The sequence below is a fragment of the Lathamus discolor genome, chromosome 1 (genome assembly GCF_037157495.1).
Source record: "Lathamus discolor isolate bLatDis1 chromosome 1, bLatDis1.hap1, whole genome shotgun sequence".
Classification (NCBI taxonomy): Eukaryota; Metazoa; Chordata; class Aves; order Psittaciformes; family Psittacidae; genus Lathamus; species Lathamus discolor.
Window position 1 is genome coordinate 19,889,310 of NC_088884.1, and position 19,894 is coordinate 19,909,203.

General features: G+C 37.5%; 1 protein-coding gene across 7 annotated transcripts in view; it reads right to left on the reverse strand.

Annotated features, from left to right (window-relative positions):
• Window positions 1-207: 207 nt before the first annotated feature.
• CADPS2 (calcium dependent secretion activator 2) overlaps window positions 208-19,894 on the reverse strand; it is a 315,891-nt gene continuing 296,204 nt past the window's right edge. For 5 of the 7 annotated variants that reach the window (XM_065663295.1, XM_065662937.1, XM_065662857.1 and 2 more), the window contains 2 exons: window positions 5,174-5,278; window positions 208-1,182 (listed from right to left, as the gene is read on the reverse strand). In XM_065663295.1, the coding sequence (XP_065519367.1) occupies window positions 1,012-1,182; window positions 5,174-5,278 (276 nt within the window). In that variant the 3' untranslated portion in view covers window positions 208-1,011. Of the gene's footprint in view, window positions 1,183-5,173; window positions 5,279-18,150; window positions 18,417-19,894 lie in introns of those variants that run through there. The other 2 variants (XR_010608797.1, XM_065663024.1) reach the window with 2 other exon arrangements.

Sequence of the window (19,894 nt, forward strand, 5' to 3'; positions counted from 1 at the left end):
GCATAGAAAAACGGACAGCAGGCACTGTCTGTTCATCTGCCAGTGAGGGGTTTTTGATTGCTTTTTGTCTTTTATCAAGGCATTATGTCCTTGTATATTTGCTATAGATCTGTTCTATAAAATAAATATATTCACTACAAATCACTACATAAACTAAATACAATAATCTTAAAATTCTCATGAAGAATCACACAGCAGTTCAAATGGTTTGAAATATTGAAAACATCTTTTAATTGCAGAATTCTATACAAACGGGTGGATACAGAAGTGGTCACAACAAAATGTGTTCTTATTGCCTGAAATTTTTCACAGAAATAGAAACATTGATGGCAAGCTTACTGACATCCAACATGATGAGATATCTTTAAACTTGCAAATGAACAAACACAAAACCACTCCTAAGTAGTTTGTATGTGTTTGACTGTCCTTGAAGTCCTATTACATATATACCAACCTCAAAATACAAAGAACCAGGATTAAAATTTTTAATGCACATCACGTAATAATGTAAAATTAAGCACAAAAAAGGTAAACAAAATGTAATCCTGAAAATACACTGTTTTTTTGTTGTTTTTTTTTTTCACCTAGGGCACTGACTTATTCCAAGAATGATTTCCTGTATAGCTGTATTTTAAGTGAGGCACACATTTTGTTTTGTGCACAGGACATCAATATCTGATGGAGATACAAGAACAAATGGTAACGAACAAAAGGGAAAGAATCATAATCACAAGTGGAACTCAAACTCCATGCCAGTGTTTTTGCAGACCTAAGCAAAGCTATACATTAAAATATGCTACAACCATTGTTCTCAAAAAGTCCTTGGCACTTTTCCTCTGATAATCTTACTTTTATTTTTTAAAAATGGAGCAAATTACATTGCTGCACCTCTATCATAAGGCAAAACTATAAATGCAACTACAAGGACAAGTTACCAAAAATACCCCAAGCCAAAGATAACGCCCAACCTCAGGCCACCACCCCAAACTCCAAATGCTTGGTGAAATAATATCATCCTTCCTCCTCGTCACTGTCTTTCATAGTAATGCCCTGAAGTCCTCCTCCATCAGTGACCGAGACCGTGGCCTCCTCTACGGTCAGGCGACTGTGAACAGTATCGTAGGTTTTACTGTTCAGCGTTCCCTCCAGCACACCTTGCAACCTGAAGTCTCGGTAGGTTTTCTGTGGCAAAAATAAAACACCCTGAATGGACCTGAACAAGTATGAGCAGTACACTGTCCACTTGGACATTCTAGTATGCCAGCAGGACAGCTTCACTGCTTCTGCAGTTAGGGACCTATCATCTATGGTCTGCTAAAGATTTGCTGTCTTAGTTTCTGGGCTGAGATTTGTATAAACTCTAGAGAGTCTACAAGCTACAGCTGGAAGCTCACACCTTCAAAAGACTGTGTTTTGTACTATATTTCTGTAACTGTATGTTGATTTCTCAGTAACTTCCATTTGTCTCATTCATTCCACAAGAAACCAACAAAGAATTTTCTAACTGCATACTGAAACGTGAATTTGGCTACAGGTAGTTCTGTCATTTCACAGAAATGTAAATGCTTGATTTCCCCGTAAAATAATTTTGTCTACATTTGTCCTTACATATATATAGCAGATGTGGAAAAATAAAATAGATTTTAGATTTGATCTATATTCTGTATAATGCAAAAATTTCTCAGGTGACTTCTTCAGTCAGTTGATTTACATTCCAAATCATCTACATTTTGACTCGCATCGACATCTTTTTTTTTTTTTCCACTCGAGAAAGTTTTGTTTCCCTGGTATCCAGCCTTCCTATGAACCCGCAGATAGGACTTTCTTCTTTGACCTTCTATCAAGTAAGAATTCTGAGTGGAGTTGTTTTATTCACTGATGTTCAAGAGAGCATATGGAAAATCATCTACTTTATCTTCTTTAAGTTGTAGTGCATTTGAAATAATCTTTCCTGAAGTTAGACTAAAAGGCTTAAGAAGGACAAGCTGGTGTAGCTAATTTCTTACTTTGTATATGCTCCTACTGTGAGTTCCCAGTGTTTATGGAAGAGAATATGGGAAAAAGAAAATGAAAGATAATTGAGGGCCATCAGGCCCATTCCTCTGCCAGCGGAGACCAAGCACAAGCCTTAGAGGAAGAAAAAAGAGCTGGTCTTGTTTCACTCAATACTTCAGAGAACTGCAAAAGATACCTCTCAAAGTGGGTAATGTTCAGCTGGGAGATTTTTTTTCTGCCACTATCTATGATGATTATTTAAACCTTGTTTGAATCACTGCAGCCAAGATTTGACTTTTATAGGTCGACTTCGGAGTCAATGGATGCAGCTTATGTTTGCTCACACACTCCTGTAAGTACCCTGCCTGATCTTTTTCAAGTGTCACCATTGCGTTCCCTTTTTGTAACACTGTGCATTCAATTTGCTTTTATGCTGTTAATGGATCCTACAGCAATTTCTTTCAGTTTTACACTGTATTCCTCTCATTCTCAGACCAGTGCTCTGGGGTTGTCATTGCTCTTCTCTTGACGTACTTCTGCAGGACAGTAATGTTCACTTCCAAACTTACTTTTTCATTTCTACCTAAGTTTCCTTTTGGTCCTTGACCACTTTTTATTTACATCCATCTGCATGTGTGTCAGACATCTAATGATACTTTCATGCCATGTCCTGGGTTTACCAGGAGCCGTTTTGCTCCTTCTTAGTAACTGGTGCAAGCTCTGTGTTTTGACTTCCAGCCTGGGCAGAGAGCTGATAACACCGATGTTTTTAATTGTTGTTAAGTGATGTTTATTCTGGCCAAGGACTTGTGAGCCTCATGCTCTGCCGGGGATGAGGGGAGGCTGGGAGGAAGCAGAGACAGGACACCTGACCCAAACTAGCCAAAGAGGTATTCCATACCACAGCACGTCATGCCCAGGGAGGTAACTGGGAGTTACCCGGAAGGGCTGGGACTGCAGGGTTGGACGAGGTATCGGTCGGTGCTCGGCTGGGGGGAGTGGGGAGATTTATTGGTCAGCTGGTGTTGAGGTGTTGTATTCTTTCCTCTTGTTATTTCCTTTATCATTATTATTATTGGTGGTAGCAGTAGTGATTTCTGTGATACCTTAGTTACTGGGCTGTTCTTATCTCAACCTGTGGGAGTTGCATTCTTTTTGATTCCCCACTCTGTCCCTCCAGGAGCAGAGGGAGGGAAAGAAGGGGGGGAGTGAGTGGATGAGCTGTGTGGATCGATTTAAACCACGACATGCCATCATAATGTTTTAATGGGAACAATGCTGCCGCTTCTGGTCATTCTTAATAATGCCACTACCTTTGCTGCATCCAAACATAAAAGAATAATCTATTTCTTACTTATCCCATGTCCCTTAAAAATGACCTCCTACTTTTTTTTTGACATATTTTCAGGAGATGACAGGGCAGCACAGCCTCCCAGTTTTTCCAAAAGCTCTAGAAATCTTCACTCTAGAGTTTGGAGGAGCTGTGCCTCCCCATTTGCCTTTTCCCAACTCGGCTCCAGCAGTGAAAACTCCCTGTGATATTTACTTGAACCATTATTTCTTATTTCCCTGTTCCTGTTTTATCAGTTCTGTCTTCTTCACCCATTAAAACACAGGAGGGAAAGGTTTTCTGTCTTCCAGTACACTGATCAGAACCTCTATGATTGACATCATCTTCTTCAGTTCTCTGTGTTCACAGAAGGTGCCATGGAATAACACATCTGAAATTTATGTGCAAAGCAAAAGAGGTGCACAGGCACAGAAAGGCTGCTGCCATAACTAGTGTGTTCCCATCACCCCTGGGAGCCTGCTTCTTTTGAACAAGGCTACTCAGTGCGCAGAGGGGATACTGGTTGACAGTGCTGTTCATTCACCCGGAGCTAAGTTTTGTAAGAGCCTCTTTTAGTTGCCCAGGTGATATTTAACTGGTACAATTTAGCCTGCCCATTCTTAGATCTCACTAGGCACAGGGTTCAGATCCTGTAACACCTTTTCTCCCCATCCCCACATGATGGTAACTACCTTCACTTGAGAAGAGCTTTCAGCATTTCACAAAAGCCGTCCAGTTCAGCTACAAACAGCAAACTGCTTTTGCCATTTTGGCACATGATGAAGAACCAAATCCTGTTCTCTGTTCCCAGAGAGATCAGTTAAGGTCAAAAATATCACAGCTAAGCTTGGATGGTTCAGGGAGCCAGGATGCCAGTGTTATTATGACTGTTTTCTTGCATCTCTCTATTTATCCCTTTTAGCTAGTGAATCCTGAAAGTTGCAGTTGCAATTCTGGTGTCCATGAGTTAAAATGCTTCTGACTTTACAGTCTTGCATGAACTTCATGAGAAAATATTTTGAACAAATCAAGGTCATGACTGACAACAGGTGCTTCTTAGTCCACATTAACGCAGATAACAAGAATGTTCACAGTTAAACAAGACAGAATTAAAAGGAAAAAAATCTGAAATGGCTTTCTGTCTCTTCCCTGAGGGTATTAACTAAGATCTGAAAGGGAGTTAGGAGGAAACTTTCTTTTATGGTAGGTAACCCATAATTGCCTATTGCAAGGTATTTTACACTTTGCTTGGAAGCACTTGACATTGGCCAGTGTAAATGACTGAGGACTGGACTGGAGGGACCGGCATTTCTATTGATACTTATCCCAGAGTATGAAAAAATAGAAAATGTTATCTAATATAATGAATATAATTTTCCAATGAAACTAGTAATCAAGTGGATAAAAGAGAAAATAGGTTTTTTGGGGGAGAGGGAAAAATGGGCAAAGAACACTATTGGGATTATTAAGGTAAAACAGCAAAAAAAAAATCAGTACTATGACAAACACTAATTTATTAGGAATACCATGCAGCATTGCTAAACAGCTAGCAGCAATCTGTTAAAATTCATTGGAACAATCTTGTCACTGAGTTCAGAATGGATGACAATTACAACTGCATGTGTAATTAACATCAAAGGTTTTAACAGTTTGTTTTTCTTCTGAAATGTGCTACTATTGTGGGAAAAAACAAAACCAAACCAAACAATGTCAACGTAAAACTATGTAAGCTCACAGCTTTAGTCCACATTTTTTTTTAATTTTAGGGTGATCTATAATTATCCGTGTTAATTCTTTATCACTTTTCTCTCTTTACTCTGCGGTCTAACGCAAACACATTTTATTTACCTTCACTATCTTGATGAGAGTCTTCAGCTGGTAGATGTGAAGCTGAACATCTAATCTGTCAGCCAACCACATGCAAATGGCTTTCATGGAGTTGCTGTACCATTGCTGAAAAGAAGGATAAAAAAAAAAACAAAACGCCACCAAACAACCCTGCAGTATTCATTTAACAGATTTGGTAATGAGAGGTAATGAAACACTTTGAAATGATCACAGATCAGCACTTGAAGTCAACAATGATATAATTTCCTGTTCAGAGAATTGCATGGGTCAGTAGAAAATCAAATAACTTGACCTAGACTGTTCTTTACATGAATTAGCAACTGCCATTTTATCTTTCAGTTACAACATTTTCAAGCAAAATAGCATTATGCACTTTGCTATCTGTCAGGAAGAACAGATATTAAATACACAATTACATGAGAGAATTGACAGCTAAAGCAGCAAGGGAAAAAACAGGTAGGGTATCCTGGGAGAAAATTTACAATACCTAGCTTTTCTAACCCAAACAGGCAAACAGCATCAAACAGATAATATGGAATCTGTCTTGCTTTCTTCTTTATTGAGTAAAATATCAGAAATCCATGGAAGCTGTATTTAGGTATGATCAAAACACCACTCCACCCCTCGCAAGATAACCGCATTAAGGTTTTATGTTAATTACTAATTATAATTATAGTCTACCTTATTTCCTTTTTATGTCTTAGGCATGGGTATGTTTTCACTCAAAGCTTCACAAACGGATGGGGTAAGAATGAGCTCTCTGCTGTTGGTGTCTACATTACTGTAAAAAAATGTTCAGATCCAAATAGCTACTATAATAGTTCTTTCACAGTAACCGGATTAAAAGAGATTTTACTAAACACAGTTGTAGCAGTTTTTCTCCCCCTCCTGTAGAATACCAACCAGATGCCATTTAGTCAAACTGTAAAAAGGAAGGGTTTTTTTTATTAATTTTAGCAGTGAGAGATTAAAAGAGTTTGTGTCACAGCTCTGTTTTAGTCCCTTTCCCCACAGGGAGAGGCTTAAATTCTTTTCTAATGTAATTTCCCATGTCTTTACAAAATACGCAGATATGCAAAGAGAGGAAACCGTGTGCATATTTTAAAATGCAGCATGTTGGGCATGGTATACATCATGAAATAATTCAAAAGAAGGACTTAACATGTCTTATTAGCTACCTCTACATTAACAAATAAAATATATATTGGAAAAATGAAGACAAGTTACTGGCTACTGGATGCAACAAAAGACAGAAAATAGAATTCTTTCATCAAAATGTAAGCTCTTTGGAAAAGGCTTTAAAGACAGACAGTAAAAATACGTAAGTAATATATATTTGTTCCTTACAAGGAACAGTATCATCTCATTGTAACTATCAGTTTTAAGGTAAGTTTGAAAAAGAATTTTCATATAATAATAGCTTTAATTTATTTTTTTATGTGTTAAAATATATTTTAATTATGAATCATTGCAAATAAATTCTTTCACATTTTTCAATTTCTCCTAATAATTTACTGTTTTACAGAAGTGATCAAACACATCACACAATATGCAGATAACTATACATTTAATAAAAGTAGTTTGATTTATGCAATAAAATGTGGGACTGATTTGGTATCAATAAAATACTGGGTTTTTTTAATAAATTAATAACATTCTTATACTATTAACATTATTTCACCCCAAACATGCATGCTGGTTTTGATTTCCTTTGTAAGTACCTGTAAAATGTTTTAATGTGACAGAGTTGTTACTAAGTGGCAGCTGTAAACTATATGACAGGTGTTGTATGTATACAGATGTCCAGAAAATAAAATGCAGTTGAACTTATTCACTCAGAGAACTTCATTGGTCTCATAAACATAAAAATACATATGCCAAGCATTCTACCCAGAATACCTATTGTTATTTGCAGTAAGATGAGCCCAATTATTCTATTATCACTCAGACTCTACAGTTGTTAAAACTTTTAATAAAATCATGGTAGAGAGAATGATTTTAGTAATGGAGTTTTCTCAAAATTGATATTCTTCCATAAAAAAAAAAATCTAATAACATATCCACAATGTATTTGGTTCGTATCAAGCAGAAAAGGCTCCAACTTGCTCACACAAACAAACTACAGAGAGGATCGAGAATCCTGTGATAGGTTTCCCCATGTAACACCACTGAATGGTGCCAGATCACTAAGAATCGTCCCAGCCCCAATTTTCTGGCAAAACATGTATTTTAAAGCCTAGCCAGATAACTTCATTAAGACAGGTGCAGTAAAAAATTGGGACTCTTCATACATATCTGTGATATGCTTACACTCACTGAAAACAAAGCTAAGAAACTGGAGGGAATTACTTTTGCTACTCAAATCTGTGAATGAAAACAATATATTTTCCTGACTAGTTCTGATATGTTAAACTTCCAGTTGAAATGTTTAATTTGGTGACTGTGAAATGACACTATGGGACTTGCTCTCTGTCAACATACCTTATACAGAAAGCACACAACTGCTGTTGTTTTAGAAAAAAAGATGTATTCTTGTTTTGGACTGTCAGATTATTTTTAATAAAAATCACATCCAGTATATTTTTAGAGTCTTCCTAGAGGAGGTACTTGTGGATAGGATTCCTCGTCACCATTTGCCTTCTGCCCACCAGTTTTTTGAGCATTTAAGTACAGGCTGAAGCTTCACGAACATACATCCACTGGACTTCATAAAAAGAAAAGTAAGTATTTCCCTATTGCTTCTTTTGGAGCCTGCTGGAGTGCACAGCACTGCAAATGCCTCTCAGAGGTGGAATCCGAGGCCACACATTTTGACAACCATGAGCATGTTACAGAGGCAGGGTTACATCTACTTTGACTTATGGGAATCTATAGCAAACTCAAAAACTTCATCAATTAGATAATGGTCATGAGATTACACAGATTTTAAACAACAGTAATAATAATAAAAAAAAAATCCTTGTAACTAGTTTTAAGAAAAAGTAATTTTCCTGCTAGTAACAATAGCACTGAAAGGACAATGTGACTCTTGCAGATGTCAGTTATATGGTATTAGTGCCATATTCTTTGCTGTTGCCTATGCAAGAATAAAGCAGTAAGTGTTTATTATATATCCTTTTCACATCAGCACATAACAGCAGCCAACCACTTTAACAAAAATATGTTTGCCTCCCTTCCCCCCTCCACCTTCTTATTCATAGCTCATTCGACTCCTGTAAGGGCATGCATTACTCACTTCATTTTCCTGAGATACCTCTTTTAAAGTAAAAAATAAGAGAAAAGGAAAGGCTAGGGCTGACTCTGTGAGACCCCTGTATTTATTCACACTTATTGTGCATGACTGTAGACTGGTAAATCATATTAGCAGCCCATCTCCCCATCAAGCTGCTACTTGCTTTCCAGCCCTGGGAAGGTTCAACAAATCAACAGGAGCACGGAAAACAGAACATCAGTCTAATCTAGTGTTTAAGGTGAAGTTTTCAAACCCAATCTAAGAAGATCTTTAGAGCAAGCAACCAGCTGAAGGGCTCAGAAGGTGGTATTGACAATGAAAGAGTGTTGAAATATTGAGAAGCGCAGCACTTGTGCATTTTTAATAACAAGAGGGTCAACAAGGACACGGCTCCCTCAGTGCCCATAGTTGCCACACCAGGGCTATAAACGCTCTCAGTTCATCAGCTTTCTTAAACAGTTCATCAGCTTTCTTAAACACCCTAAACCCCCTCAGCGGACCTTTAGTCTTAAATTAACAAACCAAAGCAATGAAAGAAGGTGCAGCTTGAATGGCCAGCATTGATCCCCAACGGGGCTCGGCGAGGCTACAGGCACTGAAAAACTCTCTCCATTGTCGGGAGGAATTGACAAACCTCCTCGCCTAAATAGTCCAGCTAAGGCGGGCTGGAGGCACGCAGCTATAAAGGGCTCCCCTCGCCCCGCTCCCAGCGCTCACAATGCGCCAGGCATGAGCTCTTTGTCAGGCCCAGACTCTGCAATTTTCTAACAAGGATTAAAGTTGTTTCTCGGCAGGGCCAGTGAAAAGCGATTTAGCAACATACCGTGCTTTCTTCGGGCAAGTTAAAGAGAAGTAGTTAAGGAATTTCATTATTCTGTAGACTGGTGGAAATACAAAACAAATATATTAAATATTCACCATCTTTCTGGGTGCCTGAGCTATAACATTCGCAGAACGGTTCAATTAAATATAACACTTATTGGCTGAAAGCAAGCACTTCAGATTTATTTTAGAAGTTTTATAAAAAGGTGCAGCTGTTTGCCACCTGGAAGGAGGCTCAATACATACTAATACACAATGCTTTAGTCCTTCTAGGGCTGGTATCTTTAACGCCTGAAACACAAGACCCCGTCGAGTTTCTGTATCTTGCCTGCTCTTGATAAATGGGCACTGTCAAAATGCTTTTTCTGCTGGATATGGCAGCTTTTCTATGAACCATGTTTTATCTGCCTACAGAAGCCTTTATTGCATTATTGATTAGGAATTGAGTCACTCAGCCAACAATGGGAAGTTTTTGCTTCCTCCAGCTCTACTTTTCCTACCAGGAACAATAACAAAAAGTATTCTTCTTGCTGAGGAGATTGTACATCAAAGGCAGCATAAGCTAAAATGCATAAGAAATGCTATAAGCATGTTAAATATTAAGAGCTAAAATGCCTAGTTTTTATTACTGTTTCAAGATTTTCATAGCAGGCACTATTAACGTCCCAAGGAAGTTTGAGACCATTAAAAAACTATGTTAAATGATGAAAGAATAAATAAGTTATTCCTTAAAAATGCAAACAGCAAAAGTTAGAAAAAAATTTCCTGTTTTAACTTTTATAATTTATTTCCCTCTTTGTAAAATGTGAATAATCCTGCTGACTTGCTTTGTTGAATGTTGTTGACAATGAGGGAAATAAGTGTTATTTGTCGCATCTTTGAAATCACTCTGAGGTTTACAAGTTATATCTGTATTTTGAAGTTTAGGTATAGACATCACCCAGTTAAAGAAGGATTTTTACCTGAGCAGGGATGAGTTCATAACCTCTTCTGAAGGCTGCAAAGCCTTGGTCCCTTTTAAAAAAAAACCAAACAAACCTGGGGAAGGATTTCTCAACCTCTGTGGGCCACCATGACACATCAGAAGGTTATGCACACATAGGAACACCAACACAAGAAATCAAGTCAGAAGAAGCAATTAACATTCAAGGTATCTTCATCATTTTTTTAGAAATGAAAAATATTTAGTTGAAAATTAAAAGCATAAAATTTGCATAAGAAGTTTATGTTTTCCTCTCAGGTTTAGGTAGCCTTTTGATTAAGCCTGAGAAATCTTTGAAGGCTGAGACAACTGTTAAGCAGACATAAATAGAAAATTTAATGTATCAACATGTGGAAATTTTATTTGTACTCTGCTCTTGGCCCAGTTATGATTCCTGACATGGGCAATTTATGAACTTATGGTTAAAATATCTATTTATTCTAATGGAGGGAGAACTGAACTTGTTGACTAGTGACATAGTGCCCTCCCACCACTCTCTCACTTATTTTCACTCCTCTGAGAGGAACAAACTATCTCTTCAGTGACTTTTCTTTTCTAGACTGCACTGGTCATAGGTGTGCACCAGTGTGTGAGACACCTCCAGTCACATTTCCAATGAGAATAACTGTGTGAGTGACCAGCAAAAGGAAGGAACAGAAGCTGGGGAAACCTGAGAGAAGAAAAAGCTCTCGTGCAACATCTTTCCCATCCCACTATCAATCAGCCCCACGTGGCTTCGCAGTGACAGCCACTGCCCTTCTGCAACATATTATCCAACCCCACAAGGATGTGTTTTCTCATTATACGTAGCCTCACAGTGCCACAACATAAACTGTTGAGCTATGTTTGACTCTGAGCACCCAAGTTCACAGTGCCATCCCTGAAATAAGCGTCTCACCAAAATACAGAATTTTGCCTTCATGGAAGCTCCATGCAAAGACAATTTTTTTTTTTTTGTATGTGTGAATATTATTTTTCTGAATCAAAAGAGAATTTAATGGTATTGAGATGTGCTTCTACAGCAGAGACAGTAAGATTCGGTTGGCAGAAATGGTCAGTTAGCTGGCTTCTGACTGTAGAAATACAACTTATATCGTCTCCAAGTACAATAAAATTTTCAAGTACACTTGTAGCTACTCTTGCAGCTACCTTAATGCTTCTGGCTGTTCAGTTTTTGGCAAGATAGACAGCAATCTTTCTGTTTAGGACAGCTAAGAAGTTTGCATTATTTCTCTTCCTGAAACATGAAAAACTTCTTTGCTATGGATTCAAAGCACTGTTATGACTGGAGGAAAAAAAATATGGGGCATAAATTTCATAGCAAAATGAATACAGTGGAAACAGCTGACATTATGACTGTTCTGAGAGTTAGAACTGTATCTTCATTTTATGGGCACTGATTGAGCACTACTTCACCTACATGTTCACTTCCTGTATATTTGCTGTGTCAGGACACATTATTTTTATTTAAAACATAGAAAATACAATCAGTACAAATATTGAAACTGAAGGGGTATTTTAATGTAATGTAGCTTTCATTCAATAATAGTATATATATTTTAATATTCAGACATCAGACCTAGAAGGCTGGGGGGGGTGGTGGTGGGAGGGGAGGGGTCTTCTTTTGTATTTTCTTAAATATTCAGAAAGTTCAAGGAGAATACTAGCAGTTTTGGGGGTCAGCATGATGTCAATATATTTATTCCTTTTCTATTCCTTTTTACTTTCTTTTTTTTCTTAGAAATTTTCGTTTCAGAAAAAGTGAAAGAAATGAAGATTAAACTAAGCATGAGTGGAAAATCCAAGGAGTTAGCTTTATTGGAACCATGTTTAGTGGGCAGTACAAACAAATGAAGCCCCTTCCCTACACCAAAAATCAGATGTTTAAAAGCTTTTGACCAGGAAAATGCAAATGATTAAATCAATACGAAGTGTCATATGAAAAAACCCTATTTATTTCTGTGCCCCATTTCACTGCAGTTCCTTCCTACAGTCACATTCAAGGACATGTCCAAAAGTCCCCCTGTTGCTGTATCTGCTGTAACACTCCCAAGCCACATGTTCCCGCATGTGCTTCTACTGTGCAGAGAGCCCCTGACACACACCTCTTCTGCCCTACCAGTGTCTTACACTCCCCATACTCACGATCACCTATCAAGGCACCTTCTTGGAAACGTTTCAGGCTTTTATTCAGCTTCCATGTTTTGCTTCCTCCTCTAGGCCTGAAATGCTAAGCCAAATTTTGAACTTTGGCTTGGAAATGTGCAAACATGTTCACAGCCTAAATTACAGCTACGCGTACCAGGAAAGGAGAAGTGAGAAAAACCCCACATACTACCATCTGCTTTAACACTCATACTTCTTCTGATAAAGGGATCAGGACCAAGATTTCTTTAGCTTGGTCATTTCAAATTAAGAACTGTTTGGGTATGAGCCATTTATTTACTTTTTTTTTTTTTGTTTGTTTGTTTTTCTTCACCCTAATTTTTGGGGTGTGTGCGTATGATTGCAGCCGATGTAGTAACTTGCCTCTTGCAGCCTTGCTTGGCCAAGGAAGGCTTTCTTCCTTCCAGCAGGACTCTTTGTTTGGTTTCCTTCAGCCTTTTTTTCATGCCATTACTCCAATGAACCTCTCAGGGAGCTCAAAAAACTTTGTTTTTCTGAAGACTGAGTCATTGAAACAAACACTTCAGTCTCTAGTCAGTCTCTTCCCTTCTCATTTGAATGAAGGATTGCCATTCCCAAAGCAAACAGGAGAGGAGCTCAAGAGAAAGAGGAACCCAAACCCTGACAGAAAGATATCTGGTTTAGCAGGACTGATGACGACAAACAAGTGAACAGCTGTTGGATGGGATATTTTGGTAATACAAGGAAGCAAACTTAGGCAGGCTGATTTTCAGAAATCAGCAATGAGAAGCAAAGAGAGAAACAGGTTCATTTCAAAGCATATTAAGCATCTTTGGGACTCCTAAGCAAGAAGGATATCATTCTGAAAGAGCAAAATTAAATCTAACATATGAAAAGCTTACCTTTTAGGTGGAAAGTAATTTTTTCATATTTTAGGCTTATAATTAGAAGCTAGCTAGTTGCTATGGAACTGCTGCCAATTTAAACATAAATATACACTTTCAACACAAAATATACAGTACTCATCTGTCCCTGTATTGTATATTGGTTGCTAAACAGCAATTTACAATATTTATGCTATTTTATAATGTTTGTGACCTCCATATTTTTCTGGCTTCTTCACATATGGTAGATGCACTCAGAACCTGGAATTCTGCAAAATTAGACATGCATAACTTCCTTCTGTATCTGCACATATGTAACGTTGCTGTTCTGATTTTAAACACTAGGTACTAACATAATGCTCTTGACTGCGAGAGACTAACAGCACAAACAGTTTCCCTACTCCACTCTGGATACGCAGTGCATCTGTGAACAGTATTTCCGTAGGTTATTCTGGTGCTAAAAATCTCTGGAGCAAACACTGTCAGTCTTGCTACACTGGGTGTTGTGTTGCAATTTGGGTGTATTGGCAAACATCCTCCAAGGCACAGAATGGGAAACATCCCTTGAGTGATCTTGAAAAAGAAAGCCAGCTTGGATTGTCAAAATAAACAAATGAACACAATGCAAAATGACCAAGTTGTTACTCGTTGTAACGCTTGCTTCATGCTAACATGCTCTAGTTTTAAAACACCTGTGCTTAGCTGCACAAATGCTGAACAGTGTTCCTAAGTGCATATGTAATGTTAGTTGGATTAAAGGTCCCAGTTCACTGTGTAACGTATGTGACTGAGACACCTAGCTCTGCCTTTGCCTAGTCATCCAGGACCACCAAAAGTGAGGTGGACTGAAGCTGGGCCAATATCTGTGTTGTAGCTTTTACACTCACGTTAGTAATTCTTGCTTTAGAGTCTTCTACTTAGACTCCCTGCTCCACGTGGAATGAGGTCAAGTACGTATTTTAATTAGAGCATTTAGAACATCCTAGGTTCCTCTGGGTGAATTTTTACAGGCTCATTTCTTTCCACCTCAGCAGTCTCGACTCATCATCTGTTTACTCTGTTTTTGCAGTGGCACATGACAGGGCTGGATGCAGCTGTGAGGTGGATAGGGAGTTGCACAGCGGTGGAGCCACTCCTCTCCTACGTCGCATTGACTGGGCACCACACTGAGCAGCGCTAATGTGGAGCAGAGGTCCAGCCTCCTGCCTCCCTCTTGCTTCTCTCCTCCCCTCATCTCTTTGGAGGTGTCCCTGGATTGGGCAGGTGCCTGGTTTGCTCCTTTCCATCTCTGACCCTATCGCCAATGAGCACTCTTTCAGCGAAGCATATTTTACAGCTGCATTGCTTTTTTTTGGAGCCGATTTTTCTATGAATTATTTGTACTGTTTTTCTTGCACATTGTAAACACTTTCAGTACAGTATAATATAAAGGATTATCAATGGGGTGTAAATTAAGAAAATATACCACAAAACACTTGAAATTATTTAAAGGAAATCATCTCTATATAGGTGAAGACTTTTGCACATTTAAATCAGCACTAAAGCTTCAGTTCCCTGGGATAAAACGGGTTAAGGAGCTCTTTCTACTGATGAATCACTGACTTTGCCAGAGCACTCTGCACCATCCTCACCTGCTGCTGTTTTGATTTACAACATGGTGACCTCTTTCTGTTACTTCAGACTTTTTACACTAAAACTAGTTTATTATGCTTCCTGGCACTATTTTTCTTGTAATATGATCAACAATGCAGTTGCGTGTCTATCTAAGTTTCGCTTGACTTTCCTTTTTAAACTAAGCTTGACCCAAAAGAAATACAAGTATAAATATCAAACCTGCAAGTAAGGTTTGAGAAGCCACAAGGTTCTCCTGCTGTTTATACGTGTGTGAATTACAGTACATCAAGAAATCGATATTCCCTAGATGGTGCTTGTGCCTGGCATTTCTTGGTGAACAAACATTAGGTAAGACAATATAAATGGTACAATCCTTATTGATTTCTCTTGACTGTGTAGAATGTGAAAGCTGCAGCCACAGTTAACACTTACTGACAGACTCATATAAAGTTTCAGTGCTATTTTATATTTTTATAGTTGCCCACGCTCAATTGATTCCATTAAGCTGCTAGACGCATTTCAAGCCATCTAGATAAGAAAAAAAACCAAACCAAAAAACCCACAGTGCCTGGAATGAGATGTTGCTACTTTGTGCCTAGCAGGATAAAAAGGTTAAAGGACTAAATTGTGCCTGGATGTTGGAAGGAGTTCTCTTTTATTTGATAGAATTGTTATTGTTTTTAGTGAATGGATACTCTGAGTGATGGATAGATGCATTTAACTAAGTTAAATAAATGAATGAACAGTATAGACCAGAAAGGTCCATGGGGAAACTGTACTGGAAGCTCTTACTGTTACAGCCCCTCCCCAAACAAACAAGCAAAACCCCCTGGTAATTCCACCCTGACTGTTGAAGTTCCCTCAGAAAAAAAATCAGATTGGCTTTAAAATCTTGAGTTTGGGATAATTTTTTTCTCCCCATTTTTCCCTCACGATGTACACCCCACCCCACCCCACCACCCCCCCTCCAAAAAAAAAAGAAAAAAAAAAGTGAGCTTCTCACAAAAGTCAAGGAAATTAGGGATTAGGACAGCATAAGCAGATTCTGAATATCAGGATATGAGATTTAGTGCCCTGAGAAATAATTCTCTATTTCCCTTTTAGACTCAAAAAGCTCTTTAGTAAGACATCAGAATATCTCTTTAGTAGTTTCTTACTCTCCCACTGGGCAGATTTAAATAATATGATTGAATTAGTGTCAAAAAGGTGTCAGACATCCATTCCATGAATACTAAATGAAGACTGGATGATGGGATATATAATGTCTTGAGAAAACACTTTTTATATCTTTTTGGGCTGTTTGGTAGCTAATAAGATGGAAATTCACAAATTAAAAATGGCATAAAAAATGAAGAAGTGGGGAAATATATCAAAAACATAGAAGAAACTAGCCATTGTTTTATGGTTTCCTCTAGAGAAAACACTCTCAGCTACAGTGTAAAACAGCTTACAAAGTGCTGAATATTGTGATTCTGAAGCAGCTAACTCTGAAGCACATGCTTTGCTTTAAGTGTGTTGTGGTCCTATTGATTTCAACAGTACTGAGCTTTGCTGGATTCACAGCAGCATAATCAGCACCCTCCAAGAGTGTGCACTCCTTTTCTCAGCATATTCCAGGGCGAAAAAAAGATAATAATCAAAGCGAACTTATGTACTGTATGAAATCAGATGGAGGTTACGTTTTACCGTTTTCAAATGAACTGTTTTTTTATAGAGATTTCTATCTCCAAAAATGAGGTGTCTAAACATCAGGAATAATTCAGTGAACTTTGAAAAGACTTTGAACAATAAATCTGCAAGATGTTGCTTCCATCTTGCAGAAGATTCATATATTTGGGTGTGCTATATTTTTTTAATTATCATGTTGCCAAATGTGGACTTTTTTTCAGTCTACATTTGGTAATACTGCCTACAGTTTTCTCTAAAGTTCTTTCTTTTACCCAAAAAGACATGACAAACTGTTTTAAAACTACAAGAATGTCTTTAGGTCAAGAGAAAACTGCAGAGTGGTTCTCATATCAAGATCTATTTTCCCTATAAAATATTAGACATAATTAAAGGTGAGTGAAGACTTTGGTGAAAATCTAAAGAGCATCGGCAAATCTGAGCACTGCTCAGCTTTTCAATTGCTTTTCTACTTCTCAGTTCTTTTAAATGGTTTTCTATGGCAGGAACATTTTTCTTAATTAGTCACAGCTAATTAGTGTTCTGGCATAGACAAGTAATCAGAAATGTCAGAGCTGCAAGGCTACATCTCCCTAATCCTTTGATAATAATTTAGCCTCCTGGGAGGGCCTCAAGCTGCGGTAAGTAGTGGCTGACAATAAGGCAAAATTAGGTGGGCAGCAGACCATTAGGATAGAAAAATAAAAAGCACTACCAAATCCTGCTGAGCACCATCAGGCAACTAACTACACTGCCAGATGAGGTGCCTGTTTAAGCCTGTGTTGTTAATTAGCTGATTCTACCAGACCTGCCACATATGTCCAGGTGCATCATACAAAGATGTGTATTTCTGGGTTTGCGCCAAAGGACAATTTTGCGCTGTGATCAAATTTCAAGAATTTGAGAAAGAAGCCCACATATTTCTTGAAGATTATTCTGAGTTATCAAAGAAATAGGAAGATCAACAAGCTACAATCCATTTTTGTTGAGTCTCTTTTTAAGTAATTAGGCACGGTCCTCTCATGTTTCTCAGAGGTTAATACAAACACAGCTTTTGATTCAAATGCGGCCTTTAACCAAGTATACCTTTTGTCAAATCACACACTTGCAAATAATTACGTAACAATGAAAGTGAAGATTACTTATTAAAAATAATGCGACAGGAAGCAATTTGAGAACAAAGGAAAAAAATCAAAATTGAAGTTTTCTAGAAAAACATTGTTGAATACTAAATACTACAGTAATGGTGCCTTTGAGGTAGACATGGACAGTACAAGGAGCTGGTACTACAGAAAACTCACATCTAAGTAAGTGTTCCTCTTAGCTGTGTAACACCAGCTGAAGATTAACTCACTTGCCAAGGAGAACCATTTGCACATTTTTGACACATTTTTTGTAAAAGGTCAGAGAAGTCATAGAAATGATGCAACTGAATAAAGCATTTGCTAAAAATGTACTTGCAGATATGATGGCAAACAGAAATGAATCAGATGGATACTTTCTATCTCAATTTAGGCACGGAATGAAGTAGCTGATAGTAATCTTTGGAGATTAATTGCTACCTCAAATAAACTCAAGTACATCATTGAACTTAAATTGTCCATCCCTGCTACATAATGGAAAATAGTGGTTGTGATATGGGAACACTACTATCACTTAATTAACATTCCAGACGAAACACAAGCATTTTTCAACAGAAAAAAAGCATCACATTACATCTGAAATTTTGAAATACAAAAGCAGCTACATAAATCTGTAGTGTTTAAGCATTTACACTACTGAAAGATGTTCTGTCTTTCTGCACTTCAAAGAAAGTTGTACGAGTTCCCTGCCATTAACATTTCTTACACTGCTTGTTGAAATCATTACCCTGCATGAGGCCAGAACCACGAAGATGTTCTTGGATATGAGCAGTCCCTGTGAAGTCAACAGGACTACTCAGTCACACCATACTGGTTTAACACCCAGAAAAGATGGGTGATCAGGGCCAAAGTCAACATCTGCTAACAGGTGCTACCTTATACAAAATAACAAAGGGACCTGTCTGCCAATGCCAACCTTTCCAGGTTGCTCACTCTGACTATATCACATGTTTATGGTACACTTGTGTAGAGGTTTTCCAGAAATTAAAGCCTAAAAAACTTTGAAAACCTTTAAGTTGTATCAGTGGCTAAACACTGATGTGTTAAAACTGTTCTCTCAAACCATTCTTCATTTCTCAAAGCAGCAATCAATTATTGCATGAAAATGTCATTGCATATATAGTCTTAATAAAACTGCAATCATGCAACTGTTTATAAGAGACCCAACACAAACTATAAGATAATGTACTTAATAGCAAATAAACCAAGAAGGGTTTTGAAGGAAAAATGTTTGAAATCATTTTTTTCTGTCTTCAGACAATATCCACACTTCACGTGCAATTAACAGGTACAAGAAAGTGAGAATCTACACAAAGTGGCACTTAGGAAATATACATTACTACAGAAAGTAAGTATTGCTTTGATGTTTTAAACAGTGCTTTATGCAAAATTAATTATCTTTTTTAAGCTGGTTTGTTAACAAAATCCAATTTTGTTTTGAAAGAAACTGTTTTCAATTTATAAGTCTAATGTAATTTAAAATGCTCAGGACCTCAAAACCTACCTGTTTCATCTTAAAAATTCAGGTAAAAACACGAATCTAAGACTAATCAGTAATGATAAGTTGGCATGTTATGGACACAGCACTGTGTTTATTAAGGTTAATGGTAAAACTCCCATTGATTTTGATAGTGCAGAACCAGACTCTATGGAAATTTCATAGTTGGATGATTTTTACATTTGTTAATTCTGTGATCAGATACATAGCACTGTTCTTTGATAGGCTGCACAAATGTTTTTACATAGTCCATTGAGTAGATTACCTTTACAAATAAGAGGGACCTTAACAATAACTAGCAATGATGTAGATTTATTCTGTATTTGTGTAACTCTATTCTCAATATTTAATTTTTCCCATTCACCAACTGCTATTTTTATAGCCTTTTCTGAAAGCATTTTTCAAACAGTGGCTCAAAGTATAACTTTGTTTCTAAAGCATTTTATTAAACATTATTAAAAAAATTGAGTTCTTGGTTTAAATGATTAAACTTTAAAAAGTTTCTATGGGTGATACTTTTAATCAGCAAACACTGTAGTGCCTGTCTTCATGATTTAGTCGTTATACACTGAATCTACCTGAATCTCTGCAGCATTAATGGTGGAAAAGTTTGCTTTATTTGAGCTTATTAGAGAAACTTGTCCTGCTGTAACTTCACTGTCTTAGTTTACCTCAGTGGCTTATGGGATTGGAAGGAATCACATGAATCATTCATTAAATTAAGCCTTCAAGAATCACTGAAGATCATTCACATA